The sequence below is a fragment of the Lissotriton helveticus genome, chromosome 2_1 (genome assembly GCF_964261635.1).
Source record: "Lissotriton helveticus chromosome 2_1, aLisHel1.1, whole genome shotgun sequence".
NCBI lineage: Eukaryota > Metazoa > Chordata > Amphibia > Caudata > Salamandridae > Lissotriton > Lissotriton helveticus.
This window is the reverse complement of record NC_136059.1, coordinates 1,135,708,094-1,135,725,280: the sequence shown is the minus strand read 5'-3', so window position 1 is coordinate 1,135,725,280 and position 17,187 is coordinate 1,135,708,094. Positions and strand designations below refer to the sequence as shown.

General features: G+C 43.8%; 1 protein-coding gene across 1 annotated transcript in view; it reads left to right on the top strand.

The window, feature by feature from the left end:
- Positions 1-17,187, top strand: part of CNTLN (centlein) — a 1,434,305-nt gene that overhangs the window by 607,356 nt on the left and 809,762 nt on the right. Inside the window, exon 10 of the mRNA XM_078675976.1 lies at positions 12,738-12,911. Within this exon, the coding sequence (XP_078532102.1) occupies positions 12,738-12,911 (174 nt within the window). The remainder of the gene's footprint in view (positions 1-12,737; positions 12,912-17,187) is intronic.

The window sequence follows — 17,187 nt, the reverse complement described above, 5'->3', positions numbered from 1 at the left end:
TCAGGTACCAGGAACATTTTTACTTGTTTAAAGGCGCACTACCCCACATAAGAAGTAGATTAAGATTAGGCCCACTCGGAGGAGACTGGGGCAACATGGCCAATATTAGCGGCTTACACACCACATCTTGACATTTCAAACAGTGCCACCAGGAGAATTACTCATACAACACAAAGATTTAATTAAAATTTACAGAAAGTTGACGCAATTCGTCATGAGGACTTTCACAGTCCAACCGACAACAGTTGCAGCAAATTGTACTCAAACCCAGGGTACAGCACCTAAAATTACTCCACAAACGTTACACGCGGTAATGGGCAAGATGCCCATGAAACATGAACAAATGCCATTCCGGGTAGCTCAGAAAATAGTTCCGCTCGAGGCAGTATTCCCGAATACTACCCTGTTTGAAAAACACAGAATACTAACAATCTGCTTGCCCATGGGGATAACACCACAAGTAGATGATTGTATCTCTTGGGGTACAGTCTTTGCTGCCAAATACACCAGTACTCATGGTATTCCTTCATTAGCAGGAATACCAGATTCATTAAGACAAATAATAAACGATTACGGAGCAGAACCTGCCCTGAATTTGGGATGAAGTTATTAAATAACTACAAACATGTGTCAGCCATAATACTAGCAAAAATTAAAGGGGAAGCACCCTCAGTGGTAATCCGCCAACGCCTAACGTAGTTCAGTCCGTTAGACCAACAACACAAGCTACCCAAAATAATTTAAACTGCATATGCAGAATTAGGCAAAGACAGTTTGGATGGGAAAGCTTTAAAGGCACAACTGATGGACAGTCCTGGAAAGGTCACTTCTAAGCAGACACCTGCTTCTTCTAAAAAGAAGGGGGATAATAAAAACCAACAAAACTTTAAAGAAAACAGATCTCAATCCCGAGGCAGATCTCCTCAACAGGAGCCCTCTGAAAAGAGGTATAATCTCGGGAATAGGGATAATATTAGGAAACCTGACAGGTATCAGGATACTGATACACGGTCCTCTCGTTCCTTTCAGGGTTCATCAAAAAACTCAGAGAGGGAAGGACTGTCAGAACACAAAGAAGAGCGTACTAAGTCCAGAGACAAGCAGCACTTTCAAGACTACACTTCTAAAAAAGAAGACAAGCCAAAATCCAAACTTTAATTTAAGAAAAAGAAAGTTGCAGGCCTGAAGATCAGACATGCCCAGAATTCTGAGGACGCAGCTTCTGAACTGGGAATGGGCTCTGACGATGCTAGACAGTGCCGCAGAAGTAACAATAGCTCGCCAGAACCTGATAGACATGAATGATTACATCACTGTGGAAATGTCCCACATAAGTTACACGAAATGACACTCCAAATGGAGGGGGACAAGCCCCGAAAAGTTTAAGGTCTCTTTTGGGAAACTCTGTCTTCTGATTATGACAACCTATTAGCAGAAGAAGTTTGGCCGCCAGCATTCGTTATGGAGTGCCCTAGGGGAGAAACAGTAATTTTTCCAGCCTGCTCCAGCCTCGAACCCATGTATCTTAGACATGCATATGCACAGGAGTGGGCAGTAGCCCCAGTTCCAGCATTATACAAAAATCATGCCTGATGGGTTGAGAATTCAACCCACCATGTGATCCCGTTAAAAGTTTCACCAAATACACAGAGGCAATATCCAATAAAGCAAGAAGCTAAAAAACAGGTATGGGAGATCACCTTGAATATCAAGGGGTCATCGAAACATGTACCTCACCAATGAACAATCCTTTATTTCCTGTCATGAAACCTGACAATACATATCCCCTAGTTTTAGATTACAGATATTTAAATACTTGCACAAAGACATTCGCTGTCCAAAATGCACATAGTGCCGCATTAATGAATAACATTGTGCGGCAAAAGTACAAAACAACACTAGATATCTCAAATGGATTTTTCTGTCAAAATATAGCACCTGAAAGCAGGTATTTGTCCGCATTCAACACTTTAGGGTCTCAGACACAATTTTGTCGTCTCCCCCAGGGGTATAAGAACAGCCCCGGGGTACTCTCAGCAAGAGTAACTGAATTACTCCAAAATTTTGATGAGGGAGCATTCTCCTATGTGGATGATATTGATCTGATGGACGATGACTTAAAGAGGCACTTGACCAGGGTGAGCACCATAATTATGGGATTCCCCTTAGAGGGCCACAAATGTAACTTTAAAAAATCAAAAATAGCCCACCTTAATGTCCTGTTTTTAGGATATGAGCTTTAAAGTGAAGGGAAAAGCCTGGCAGCTAACTTTTTAGAAAAGTGTGCGCTGCTCCAACCTCCAAAAACATTAAAAAATCTACAATCAATACTGGGATTCTTACATTTCGGCAGAACATTCATTTTGGATTACGCAGAAAGAGTAAAATCTTCCTACGACTTAATGAAACCTGACTTTTCAGTTAGACATTGGATACAAGAACACATAAACATCCTACGTTCACTACAAGAAGACCTGATAGCTTCTAAACACTAACAGACACGAGTTAACGTACGCAACCTAGTGATCCATGTAATAGCGGGTCAATGCGGGTACACTTAACCTTCAATGAAGGCGAAAACTGTACCAATCGCATACAAATCAAACCTGTACACAAACGCAGAAATGCGTTTCACTTTAACAGAAAAAACCTGACAGCAGTTCAGACCGCTGTAGCAAGAGAAAGAGCACTGAATCAGGGGAAACGCATAATCGTCGTCACCCCAGTACCAGCCTTAGAGGCTGTTACAAAGGCTAGCATTCCGAATGCCAAAACCTTACATCCGAGATGGATACAATGGGCTAATTCTCTTACTGCAACGGACGTTGAATACAGATTTGATCCAAGTCTAAAAACACAGGCATTTCTGCAATACGAACAAGAATATCCTCTACCAAATGAAATTTTGCCTTTAGATCAGTATGAATATATTATTTACACTGACGGATCTGCTTAAGCGGCCATAGGGAGTAAGCAACAACACAGCACAGCATGTGCTATCGTTAAAAGTTGCATGCAGAACGGAAAGTTCCATCCAAGTTGCACTAAAACACAATCTCTAGGAGACTGCATGGCTCAGTTGGCAGAGTTAAAAGCACTGATACTGGCACTTGTAAAGAAGGATCACGAATTCCCCACACTATTTGTGTGTTATTCCATTTACTGTGTGCAGTCATACAATGAATACTTATATAATTGGAAACAAAACGGGGTCAAAGATGCAAAAGGTGGCACAATTAAGCATAAAATGCTATGGGAACAGGGAGTTGAGTTGAAAAACGAACTACCACGGGTCACGTGATAGACACACTGAGTCATCAACGTGATGGCGTTCACTGTGAAGGGAATTCATTGGCTGATGAAGCTGCAAAGGGGTCTGTACACACAGCTTCTGTAGCTCCAATCACACGTTCTAAAAAGAGAATAAATGGCGAGATAATGGTGGCTGTCATTGCTTCACGCAAGGGCAACTCAGCAGTACCAAAGACATTTCCACTCAAGTACTCCTACAAGTTAGATGCAAACAACATTCCATATGCTCAGATTCCTGGAGTGGGTGATAGAGTGATAGCAAATATGGACCGTAGGCAAGGTTTAATACTAGCAGCACACAAGGGTTTAGGTTTTGCGCGCACAAGCTTTACAGCGACTATTTCTTTGTTGCGCTATTGGTGGCCAGGTCTAATAAAATAAACTAAAGACTATGTCCTGAAATGTGACATCTGCCAGCAGATGAAAGGCTCCACCATAGCACGCCCAGCACAGACACCGCTAATAAAATCTGACAAACGTCTCGCTTGTGTGTATCTGGACCACTGCGGCCCCATACAATCTGATGGGGCTTACAAGTATATTTTGGTGGCAGTGGATTCATGCTCCAGATTCCTATGGGTTTGGCCTCAGCGCTCCGCTGACACTCTAACTGTTATCAAAGATTTGCAAGTCTTTATAGGGACATATGTAGTTGGTATGTTACATTCTGACCGTGGCCTGGCGTTAAGCTCTGGGGCTTACAAAGAGGCTATGGAAAGTATGGGCGTAGCATTGCGGTACTCCTCTCGTACCACCCTAAGGGGAAATTCGGTTGTGGAGAGGAAAAAACAGGACTTAAAGCAATCTTTAACAGCTAGGGTATTAGGCATGGGCGGATGTTGGGTCAATCACTTATATGGGGTACAGAGAGCCCTTAATAACCAGCCAAGAACATCTTTAGGGGGTGTCACTCTATATGAGGTCATATTTGGGACGAGAATGTGGGTACCTGATCTTGATTGTGAAGGTGCAGTAGCGGTTTTGGGAAACCATTTGATATCCATGATCGTTTGGCTGTTTTACAGGATCTAGATGAATCCAGGACAAAGTAACATCCACATAAAACAGACCGCCACTGAGGAAGTCAAGGCAGTCACAGCAAGATCTGTCTGGATCCCAAAGGTCAGGGATCTGGTCAGAGGGAAAAATGGGAACATGAAAGAATTCGGGCCATCTTATAGAAAGCCTGTACCGGTCCTAGCAGTACAAGGAACAAGAACTGTACTTCTGCCTCCTCTTGCCGGGAAACAGGAGAAAAGATTTGTCTCAATAGACTTAATTAAATCACACTATGTGGCTTATACTGAACAGTAGCCTCGTGGACTCCACAGTAGCAGACGACCTCCTCTAGCAACAATCCAAGAAGTTGAAACAGAAAGATTCATCACATTTGAAGAGCATCCTGTACAGAATGAAGGACTCTGTAACAATGTTATGGAACTCATTCCCCTTGAACCCGAAGTTCATCATCATAATGAAACTCAAAACAACACTCAAGTCACAATTAGACCAAATACAGACATCTACATCCACATGCCTGGACGAGAGCAAAATACGAATTCAACAAATCCAGATGCAATTCCAACAATTGATCGAACTACTTCTGGCTACTTCATGAATTTTTATACGTTTCTTTGGATCCAAGTGAACCTGAAACGACGCTAGCCCAAAAATCACTCAAGCAGCAAGTTAAAGACATTCTGAACTTTCTCAAAAAGACTTACCTGGTATCGCCTTGGTTAGAACTCTGGGTAATTATTGGGATACTATTTTTTCTTTTCTGGCTAGGTTTAGCTATAACGTTTTGCATGCTTGTTAATGAACGATACCTTCAACAAAGCTCTACAGCCAAGAAAGTTACTTTGATTTTAAAACCAAATCCGTCATCTCATCGTGAATAAAGAGACTTGTCATCAGTGAAAATCACAGCGGTTCCTATACCGGACGGTATAGTTCGGGACACTGTTGATTTCGAAATATTCGGTCCTACTGAACTTTTTACGAATTTCTCATGTATTTAAAATTTCATTAATTGATATCATTACCTCCAGTGCATTTTCTGATGCGTGAGACTCTGAAACTGTTAATAACATGTTGTCTGATTTAGAAAAAAATGCTGCACTCCCGAACACCGAAAAGTTAGATGGTAATTCAGACTATGACACTTTGTACTGTCCTTCTAACAAAAGGAGGGACAGGGAGGGCTTTTTAACGGGGTCCAGTGTACGTGCCCTGAATACAATCTATCAAAAGAGAGTACACTGTTCCCCAGAGAGGAAAAACTCTAACAGTTGAAAACAAAGTGAGTGACGGCACAGGGGAGGGGGATTCCCCTTGTCGGAACTAGAGTCCTCACACACCCAGCAAGCTAGGTGCCATGCTTCATCATATGGGCTCGCTCCTCGTCGGGTCGGCGGTGCAATACCCGACGGGCACCCATAAAAGGGCTCTTTAGCGGAGATCTTTTGTTCCTGCCGTATGGTGCTGTGGATGTGAGGGCCCTAGGGGAGGGGGTGAAGGGTGTAGATGTGTAAATATTGGTTAAAAAAGGTTGGGTAGTCCACGCTGAATTTTAATAAAGTGGTAAACCACCTCAATAAAAACAATCAGAGTGGCTGCTTTCTGACTTAAGGGTCCAGGGAAGCAGTAGCCTACTCTATGTAGTAATGGTCGACATGTTTCATGCAATAGCGTTCAAAATGATACCATGCATTTCTTCAGGACCAAACCAAACTATCTACAATAATGGAATGGAGGTGTGTTGTGTTCACAACCTACTGTTCAAGGGATGTACACAGGGTCCCGCCATGGCTGAAACCCCAGTCTATAGAAGCGTCTGCTTCAGCGGTTACCCTGGGCGTGGACACCTCGCTGTGGATGTCCTGTCCTCAGTGGGACGCACTCCGGGAGCCTGCCCCAACGCCGTGCATGGGGAACTTGTACTGTTACCAACATTATGGTCATCATTTTCTGCACACATCTATTTTACCTAGAAATGTTTTTGAGTACCATCAGTGGGAACATTGCCCTGCACCACCTAAAAGTAGTTTGCAAACATTTGCACTGAAATGTTCATATTTTTCTGGGTTTAACACCATTGACCCGACCTCATATTATTAGAAGGTTACACCATCATCGCACTGAAAATTATGTTGACAAACAGCAAACAGCAAACAGATTTACTCTGCTTCTTTTATTGCCCAACTGTCTGAACAGGGTTTAAAACTATTGTAGGACACAATAGACTTAAAGACAGTCTGGGGTTCTAGAGACTGGCAAGTCCAGGGAACAGAAGCGTTATTTAGAGCATGCCTCATTCCATCAGATTATATTTCTAAGCAAAACTGTGCAACAGACATCCTGTCTTGGACTAGCCAAGAACAAGGACCTTAACACACCTCGGTTTCCAACACCATCACAGATTTGGGGGTGGGGGCGCAAAATTCAACTACACAGGAAGGGGCAACAATAGATGAGATTTTACAGTACAATAGATCTGATCCTAATTGGAAAGAAGGGTTGGTTTGGCCCTTAGACACGAACAGATGTCAGAGAAAATTCTTGGATACCACCGAAGGGTTTAGTATCCATAGACCAGATCCACGTTATGTACAAACAGAACACCCAGGGGTAGTGACATCCTACAGTGCTGGGAAGTTGTGTCTTGATTGGCTAGAAACCTCAAAACTCACGGAAGTGAAACAACTCTTAGCCTTAATCTCACAAGACATGGATCTTAGGGATTTTTTTACAAGGTCCCAGGAAACACAGTCAAAAACGTTTCATATATGCTTGCATTTATGCTGCCTACAATGCAATCTGGAAAATATCTCAACAAGAGGCCGCAAAGAGGATATGGGAAATAGACCCTATTAATTTGGAGACATTTCTAGTAGTGGTAAACAATGGGTTAACAACTTTGTCCTCCAGGGTATATTCCTCAGGCAAAACACACAAGAAGATGGACGGAATGTTGCACAATGTTAAAACATTCACCCCCAGTCACAGATCTGGGTTTAATCCATCGTTATTTTGCTCATTAAGCCACCCCAGTTCAGACATGGCCATATGCAAATCAGTCTTGGCCCTGTGCCTCATGGGAACAGTCCAGCCTGAACTGCCAAGCCATATCTTCCCTGGACCGGAATCAAGCATCCTAGGACGGTTTCTGGCTATCAGCCGTCTTCAGCCAGGATAGCTTGACTCCAGTGGCGTAGTGAGCACGGGACCCACGTCTGGGTGTGAGTGTTTGATTGGTTCAGATGCTCCGTCCATCACCACCCCCTTTTGTACCTCTTTGTTCGCCATAAGTTGGCAGGGTATGCTCAGACGTGAGTCCCTTGCTCACTTTGCCACTGGATTCAAGCAAGCCTGGCTGAAGACGGCTGGAATGCCAGAAACCGGTCCTAGGAAGCTTGTTTCCGGTCCAGGGAAGGCATGGCTTGGCAGTTCGGGCTGGACTGTTCCCATGAGGCACAGGGTCAGACTGATTTGCATATGGCAATGTCTGAACTGGGGTGGCAGAGTGGGCTAAAGAACGGTGATGGATTTAACCCAGATCTTTGACTGGGTGTGAGTGTTTGATTGGTTCAGATGCTCCGTCCATCACCACCCCCTTTTGTACCGCTATATTCCTTAGGCAGCATTGTATTTTCTGCGATAGACATACTGGAACAGGATTTAGCCATATTACAACACGGGCAATCTCAGTTACGTTCTGTTATGTTACTAAGCTGGACGCTGCAATCTATGCATGCAGGCTATATGCCTTGGCGTTTTATCAACATTACGTCTGTTTTCTCAATATAATCTAACAGATAAACAGGTTGAAATGGCACAAAGGGGAGCAAAATATACAATGTTGCGTTTTGATAAACTGGAACGACTACCATTTACAGTAGCGGAATCTCCGTCTACGGAGTGGCTTATCCGCAGCCGCATAACTCTACTGGTCACTACTTTTCAGTTTCAATATTGCCTTGAACAGAGGCAGGCGGGCAAATATGATAAGATGGGTAAGGAATACATTAAGGAATCCTGGGAATTACCATATAGATTTCGATGCCAGAGTGGGGATCGAGAAGTGTATCTAAGTGGTACAAACTGCAAGAACGCTATGAGCGGTTCTCTAATGTACCAGGACATTACACTGCACAGAGCATGTAATGGTTCGGTAGCAAATTTGTCTTGCCCCATGAAAGGGACTCCAGCTGCCATGATTACACCTGTATTCGAGCTGCTCTTGAATGGGAGTTACTTGATGCTGAACGATTAAGGTTGCTGTGGAATGCTTCCGGGCACTGCCTATCTGGTCACTGTGATCTCCGGGGTTACTTGCTGTATGCTAATATTGTTTCCCCCAACAAATACAGCCAGGGAGGCACTGTTATGGCCTTCATTGAACGTTTCCTTTATACAATTTGATACTTTGAGCAGACAGAAAGCCATGCTTTTACAGCAAACAGTACCCTTAACCTCTGCTCGAGAGACCTTTGATCTTCAAATTGTAAGGACCTCGACTGAGATACAGGCACTTATACATACAGACTGCCCCTTTCATTTCGCAGAAATGGTGGGTCATATCTTCAATATGTCTGATACAAGTGGTATTGTACACCTATTTAAGACCATAGGGTCAGGATTTCTAAGCGCCTTTCAGACAATCCTCACAGTTATTCCAAACTGTATACACTCCTTATTTAAAAGCATTTTTGGAGGTCTACCTCTGATCCAGCTATCAATAGCAGGAATCCTGATTGGGCCGTCCATTGCGTAACAGATAAATGACAATCACCAACGAGATGGCAAAAGCACTCCTGGAGCGAATGTACTGTAAACGCATGGTACAGCATCTGGGCACACCTCGCCTACGGGAACTGAGCTCCTCTTGGTTCCTATTGTTTAGACCAGTCTGGATGGACTGCATCTTACCTGTTCTTCGATGCCTGTTTTGTGGTAAAGAATGCATGTTGGACCTCTGTCTGATGCTTGCAACAGACACGCCTGCAGACTTGAACACCAGGCTGGAACCCCTGAGGTCCCATACTCTGCAGTGTCCTCAGTGTATTCCTATATTAATGGCTGCAGTCCTCAAAGATCGACAGGTGCCTTTTACGACTGGGTTGAGCATCAGCTCCGCCACTAGCACCCAGGTATCGACTACAGCACTGACTGCCTCTACACCAGCTATTGGCAGTACTGAATATCATCTGTGCTCCATTGACGTACTCTGCGAGGTGTTACAAGTACCGTCTCCTGAAACAGCAGGCAACAACGAGGTTGCATCTCCAAGCCAGGACACTTAATCTAGATTTGCCTCAACCTGTGCTGGAAAATAATTGGATTTTCCTTTAGGTTTCAAAACTTGAATACATTTGGAACATTTAGAAAAAATTGACACTTTCTTGCTTAAAAGCATGGCCTTTTGACCCTTGTTGAAGTTCGACTTATATAAATGGACTCAATTAGAACTGCCGCTTAAAGTGAGAATTCTAAACAACTGATTTTTGTAGTAAGATTTTTTTCTTTCTTTTTAGTGTTTTTAAAATGGTTTTAAAGTTTTACAGAGCTCACTGATGGTTTTTATGTGCTGCAACCTAGTAAAGAGATTAGTTTGGTAGCATTTTGATCATTATTGTCTGTTTGAAAGAGGAGTGGGTGTTATGTTTCATATAGGTACCCTAATATAGGCCCGGGTGATATCATACACTGTCACCTACAATTATCCCCCTTTAACTACACAGTAACAAGCCTTTAGGATTGAATCTTTACCTAGTTCCAGTCCTGGGTGCAGAAGGAGGGTTTCTCCTGAACAATAGAGTCCTATAACTTCATCAATAGATTCACACAGTATGAATAAATATTCATAAGGGTTCTTTGAAACCAGGAAGGGGCTACACCACCTACCCCACCATATCTACGCATACGTTTCATCCTGTGCGTCATCCTCAAATCCAATAATGGCTAATACATAAGACAAGGGACAAAGGAGCCCTGGATACTTAGTGCATACATACAGCACATTTTGCTAGAATTAGGCAGAGGGAACCGAGACTTCCAGGCCGGCACACTGACCAGAGATGCTGAGGCTCCTGCATGCAGATGCTCCAGCTGACAGTGGTCTGAACATCCCTCATGGGGTGTCCAACTCGAGACCAGGACGGGCTCCTACGTTCTCACACTTCAGGTAAGAGGGTTCGACTAAATCCTAGAGGGATTCTTGGCTATATACCTACTCACATGGAGAAGTGTGGCTCACCGGTTAGAGGAGGCAGACCCTGATGCAGAGGTCAGACCCGGGACCAGGGTTCAATTCCCGACGCGGCAGGGTCTTGAGCTCATAATGTCCACGGACTCGATAATTCTCGCCTCGGTGCCTACTCGAATCGTGGGTTCACACTCTGCAACTCTGGGCAATAGCTTGCTTAATCTCCACTACGGCCCCACCGCGATGGGATGCCTGGTCTTCACCTTGGGGATGCCCAGTAGGGGTAATCTCGCAGGGAAAGACCAGGACGGGTTCCCAAAGCAAGCGCCTTGAGACCTTACGGTGATAAGGCGCTATAAAAGAGCGTATGATTACGATTATTACATGCTAGGTACACTTAGGTACATCTAGATAGGCATCGTAGGAGTACGCATACTTTTATCCTACATTTTATATTTATGTATTTATTCATGCTTATTTCAAGATGGTAGACCTGTACTATCCTTTTATATCCACAGTACTGCTAATTATATATCTCTGCTACTGTCTAATGGTTGTAGCAGCTCATAAATTCTACACAAGACTAACAACTGTTCAATAAATCTTTATTGAAACACCCATACTGTTTATTCTGTGTATCTCTGAGACAAACTAAGTGAGCACAAGTGACTGAGCGAAAAGTAGTACATTGTTTCCACGATCTTGAGGGATCAGGGTTGTCATGTTCTAAGGTTGCCAGAAACTATTCTCTCTCCTATAAGAGGAGACACTAGTGGCACCGTGAGCTAGCTAATGCAAACAGGTTAACATTTCTCGGTGGGGGTGCACGGAACCAGTCTGCCACAAATCACACAGTTTGTTATCCAAACGTGCAGGTCCTGCATGGGTACTGTAGGAACTACACAACAGGGCATCCAGAAAGGCCTTCTTTAAACGTGCAAAGCGTCGGTAACTACCCCCGGTTCGTCGGCGCTCTTTCTTTTAAGGTCTAGGGCGGTAGTGGTGGGCTGTCCTGGAGGTAGGGGGTTCTTAGCCCCAGATAGGTATTCCCTCGCATCGAGAGGTTGAAGGCACTGGGCCTGAAGTTGATTTATCCTCTTCTCCAGGGGCACAACCACTTGTGAAACCACCTTGAGGATGGAGGTATCCATAACATGACAAAAATGATCATCAAAGGGCAGGTAAGTTACCTCCACCTCCTCCTCATAATAGTCCTCAAAGACTTCCATATCCGAAAACAGTTGGAGACTGAGAGGATCGAGGGGTTAATTGTAGGGGAAACCCTGTAGAAGCTAGGACCACTGCTCCCTACTGGTTCTGAGGGCAGTTTCCTACCTGGGCTGGTCCCTCATAATTGAAATATGCCTTACCCGGTTCGCCAGTGTTCAGGCTCCAGGCAGGGGCTCTCTACTGAAGTGGGCCAAGCGTCTGTTGAACGCTTATATAGGTAATGGTAAAAGGAAAGAAAAACCTTTCCAGTGTGTAAATACAGACGTGTGCGGCCATGGGAGCCTCTCCGCAACTGACAGGGCGGAAAACGAGACTCGCCAACCCCGCGGCGGGTAGACACTCGTCAAGCACACAAAACTAAATGCGTGGGAGGACCGCCCGCGCAGAGAGCTTTGCAGTGACAGGGTGACCGTGAAGGACCGAGAGACACTCCCGCGGCCATAATTGAACAGCAAATACCGCCGTGCGCTTCTACTGTTAGCGGCACAAATACCGAACGAGCGTTAACAAAAGAAACACAGAAAAGAACACTTAATTGATCATCACACAATCAAACATGAGTAGAAGGCAAACACTTAACTCAGTGCTGCTGGAGCAGCGAAGAAAGAGGAGGATAGAGTGTCCTCTGAGGAAGTTATGGGGCTCCCTGCCTCAAGATTAGACAACGCTGTTGGACCTTTTCTCAGTTTCTATTTCCCTGTGAAGCATGGGAAATGTAGTTTATTGGTATTGTGTTTGAAAACGCTTGTGTTGTAATAAAAGGAGAAAGTTGCAGCCTAATCTGAAGCCTCTGGTCCTGCCATGGAATCTGTATTGAGCCCTACATCAAAGAGGAAAGCAAACAGCAGTGTAAATGTGATTGTGCAATGCCGACTTTCTTTTAGACATGGACTAAATATACAATGTAAACTTAAAAGATGTGATTAATGTGCTATTTAAATAATAGTAATTAGAATAACTTTGATTTCGTGTTTTTCTTTGCTTTTAGGAACCCGAGCAGCTTGCATGTACTGAATTGGAACTCGTAATAGCTTCCCAGAAATCCGAAATAAAGATTCTTCAAGATAAACTAAATTCAGCAAATCTCCAGCTAACAGAACAAAGTAGTTGCTCTGAAGATGCCCTTAACACTACCATAATAAGAGCTTTGGCAAAAAATAAGGTAAGACGTGTAACTACTTTGTAAAACTTTGTAAACATTTTCTTAAAATGTGTCTTCTAAGAGAAAACATATTCCGTGTTTCTCAGGAGTATCCGTTGTGTAAGTTTAGTTTTATTAATCACACTTGACTTAATGCAACTTGAGCTATGTTGCAGCATTTCATTAAGATAAATGTTCGAACATTTTGCGCAGCTAAAAAAAAATAACTCCATCCGTTCATTGAGGGGGCTGAACATTTGAACTTGAGAACTAGTACTGGTGCACTATTTTTCTCTTTTGTTTTTAATTTTCTTTGTATGCTTAACATGGTTACCTTCTTCTTGCTTCTTCTTATACCCTGAACGCTCATTTGTGCCTCAAAGCTTCTGATTTTAATTAATGTGATTCATGTATGTCCCAATATTCGAAAGATGATCCATGCCAGTTGCTTGTGCCGTTTCAGTCCTCTGCAACCCATGCACACTTGTAGTTTATGATTCTAATACAGGCAGAGTCATGAAGAGTTAAATACGTTGGTGACTGGCATCTTTGGAGCGCATGTTCTCTGGAAGCTGTAGCATTTTTGTAGCAAAGGCACAGACTGCAAATACATTTTTTGGGCTCCCTTTGATTTGTACCTTTTGGACAATCTTTCCTGACTATGGAAGGGCCGACCTTAGTAGGGCTCCCTGCCCTACTGAGGTCAGCACTTATGTACTGGTATCCTCTTTTGTCAGGAATCTTCTAGTTGGACCTACATTCCCACATTGTAGTGACTCCAAAGGTGCAGTTATGGTTTAACACCGAATGCTCTCTATAGACCATCTTTTCCCAAACTGTGGGTCGGAATCCACTGGTGGCAGCGAGCCGATTTGTGGTGCAGTTCCAAAGTCCTGGTCTCTATGTAACATTTTAAATGATTAGCTGTGTTTGTGCACCAGTGCAAAGATGCTCAACAATGTCATGTCCATTTGTGTTTATATGGTTCAAAAATGCAAATAAAAATATATTTTTTTTAAAAACAAAAAAAAACAATGTCATGTCCATAAGCCTAGTTTTAAAACAAACTCAAGTATTCAAAGCAAAACTCCAGGAGAATCTTCTAGTAATAGTCGCTACTGTTGTCTTGCTTTACAAAGCACTTTCAACTGAGAATGTTCTCTCTGAAAGTAGTCATACCCAACCATACCACTTCTCTTTGTGTTTGAGAAATATGGATGTGACCTAATGGCCAGAGCTGCCGACTTTTGATTTGGAGAACCAGATTAAAGTCCCGGCATTGGCTCAACATCCTTTGATTCTGGGTAAATCACATACATACCATACTTGTAATAAAATTAATGTGACCTTTATGTAATGTAATCTAGTACTAGTTTAAAGCTCTCCAATGACCTTGTGCCGTGTTCATGCTATATAAAACGGATTTTAAAAAAATGTAGAATAATTTACCAATTATCAAGCGCTACTGGGTAGTTATAGTTACGACCACACTTCCAAAGTATATTGTTTTTTTTTGGTTTGCTAATAACTTTGGCGCCATTTGATGAATCTTCATGAAACTGCCCCCAAAAAGGTGTTTCACTCAACTTAATTTCTTCCTCAAAATGAGGGCCAAGACTAGGGAGTCCCTAAATGCCCCCCCCCCCCAGTGATACTGCAAATACGGATAAACAGAATTGCACCAAATTTGGCAGGAAGCTATATATTGACTCAGAAAGCATGTTTTTTTGTGATTTGGTGTAAATCGGTTTAGCAGTTTTTGGGAAATTAAGGTAAAACATATTTGTTTATTTCACACGGCAAAAGGTTTGCCGAGCCAGCAGATATCTACATAAGCTCTGATTGGCTTCCACCACATCGACAATGGTGACAGCTATTTTTTGAGTCAAGGACTCTGTCCCCTGTCCTGTAAAAAACAAAATCCCACACACACACTAAGAAAACATATATGAGGGCAGGGAATGGATAATGTGCTCCCCTAGGTAAGCTGGAGGGGGGTGGAGGTTCCTCTGTGGTCAAATTATTTTTTTCCCACCTGCACCGTGGAACCGCGGAAGATGCGCAGATCCCCAACACTAATTTTAAAACAATGCAAACTCCCACGCATTTTAAATATGAGCCTCCTAGTGTGGGCTACGGCCCGGGGGGTATTTTTTATTGGGGATGCGGAGAGGCCCCCTTGCCAAGGCTTTTAAAGGCTCCGGGGACCTCATCCCCTGGGACCAGTTTTCTAATTTAGAGACGGGGTGTGCATCCCTCTCCCAGAGCCTCCTGAGGGCTAGGGGACCCAATCCCCTGGAACTAAGTCAAAGGTTTGTGGAGGGGGGTGGTCTGGCCTCCACTTCCTCTGCAGTTCACCTGCCCCGAAGATCTCACCCCGAGACCCAATGAGTAGGTGCAGTGTACAGGGGACCCCCTCACCCCCCTGGACTCTACTGTTTTCCCTGCCTGGGAGAGTGCAGGCAGGAAATACAACTTTTATTCCCTGCCCGCACTCTCCTGGTCAGGTGGCAGATATTTGCACCCGCCTGGGTGGGAGCAGGGAAAAATGCTGCTCTTGCCCAGGCGGGTGCAGAATTAAAAAATCGCCTCCTGCCAGCACCATTATGGGTACTAGGGCTGCAGGGGCCTAGGGCTCCCCTCAGGTCCCCCTGCCATTTAAGCTCTTGTGGGTGCCTCAGGTAAGCACTGGGGCATCAACTTTAAAAAAAGAAGATGCTGGCTCCTGTTGGCCTTGGATGGGCACTGAGGCACCCCAGAAAACAGAGAAACAAAAGAATAATAAATGAAGAGCAGGTGTCGCTCATTTATTATTTACAGTTCCATTCCAGGAGCTCCTCATAGTGCCCTACAGCTTTTTAAATTATATGTTGTCTTCTTGGTGGTGCCCCTAGAAGTGACAGGGGTGCCACCAATCATTTTTTTAATTTAATGTTGTGGGGTGCTGCAGGGAGTACAGCAACCCTTCAGCCACATAAAAAAAATAACACAACGTCTCCTAGGTCACTGAATCCATGACCCGTGGAGAGCTTACCATATTTTTTAAAGCAGTCTGAGGTGGAGCTGTGTGAGCTTCTGCTGGAGTCATGAAGCTCTTGCAGTGGATGCTATGAGTGCATTTAGTTGCGTGAAAAATGTTAGAAAAAAAAGATCCTGACATGTTATTTTTTTTTTTGCAAGGCTTTATTAAAAATAATTTTAACAATCGCTTTCATTAAACATTGCAATATGTGATTTTATAAAATATACATTTGATTATAGTTATTGGTGACCTTTTTACAAAGACAATAAGTCTGTTTATATATGTTGAGGTGCTGATCCCTTGATAAGTACAGTAGCTCTGCATTTGGTGTTCTTACCCTTTGACAAAGCAGGTCAGCCTTACTTAGAATGACACCTTTTATACTCATACATCTCATAGTCAGCAGCACATACCTGCGGGGGGTATGGGGGGTTTGAGGTATAGGGCCTTGCTGCACGGCGATGGACATCTTAGTTTACGCGGGAGAGAGCGCTCTGATTGGCTGCCAGCAACATGGAAACATTTTGCTGGCAACCATTACTTAGTCCCCTGTCCTGAACATGTAAAAAAATAAATATTATAAAGGACTAGGTTAGGGATTTCCTGCCCACTTAGGCCCCATTGAGGGGACCCCCTGGGGCCCACACAAACCCCCTAATCTTCAGTTACTGCTGTGATCCAGCGGGTCTCTGGAAAAAAAAATGGCAGCTGGGGGCACTTTATTTTATTAAGGGGAGGGCGCACGCTGCCCCATCCCCGAGCCATTATAGGCCCTGGGAGTCCACCCCTGGGGCCTGTAGAAGGGGCTTCTCAAATTTGCTAAAATGACGTGCATCCATAACAAGACTTTTCAGAAGCCTTGTGATTTTAGTGAACAGATGCCACAGGCCAGCACCCTCCTGTGCAAAGTGTTCAAGCTCCAGGCTCCAGTGCAAGTCACCATCTGCCACTTACGGGCAGATCAATAGCTTAAATACAGTCCGAAATTGAAGGTCATGGTCAAGGTTGTGACGGTTACAAGCAATTGCTGTTATTACATTTAAAAATCGCCCCTGCTTCATGGTCATTAAGGCAGGTGGGTTGTAAAAGTTTGTCCTTCTAAAAATTGGGTCGTGGTTCTAAAAAGGTCTGGAAGCACTGCTCTAGATGCTCATCATGCCTCTCTTTGATCTGTGTTCATGGAGACCCAACACCGATTAAGTAAAGATCACTATAGCAGGTGCTTTTGAGGCAAGTCCCCTCACCCAATACTGCTTGTAATGCCTCTCAAGCTTC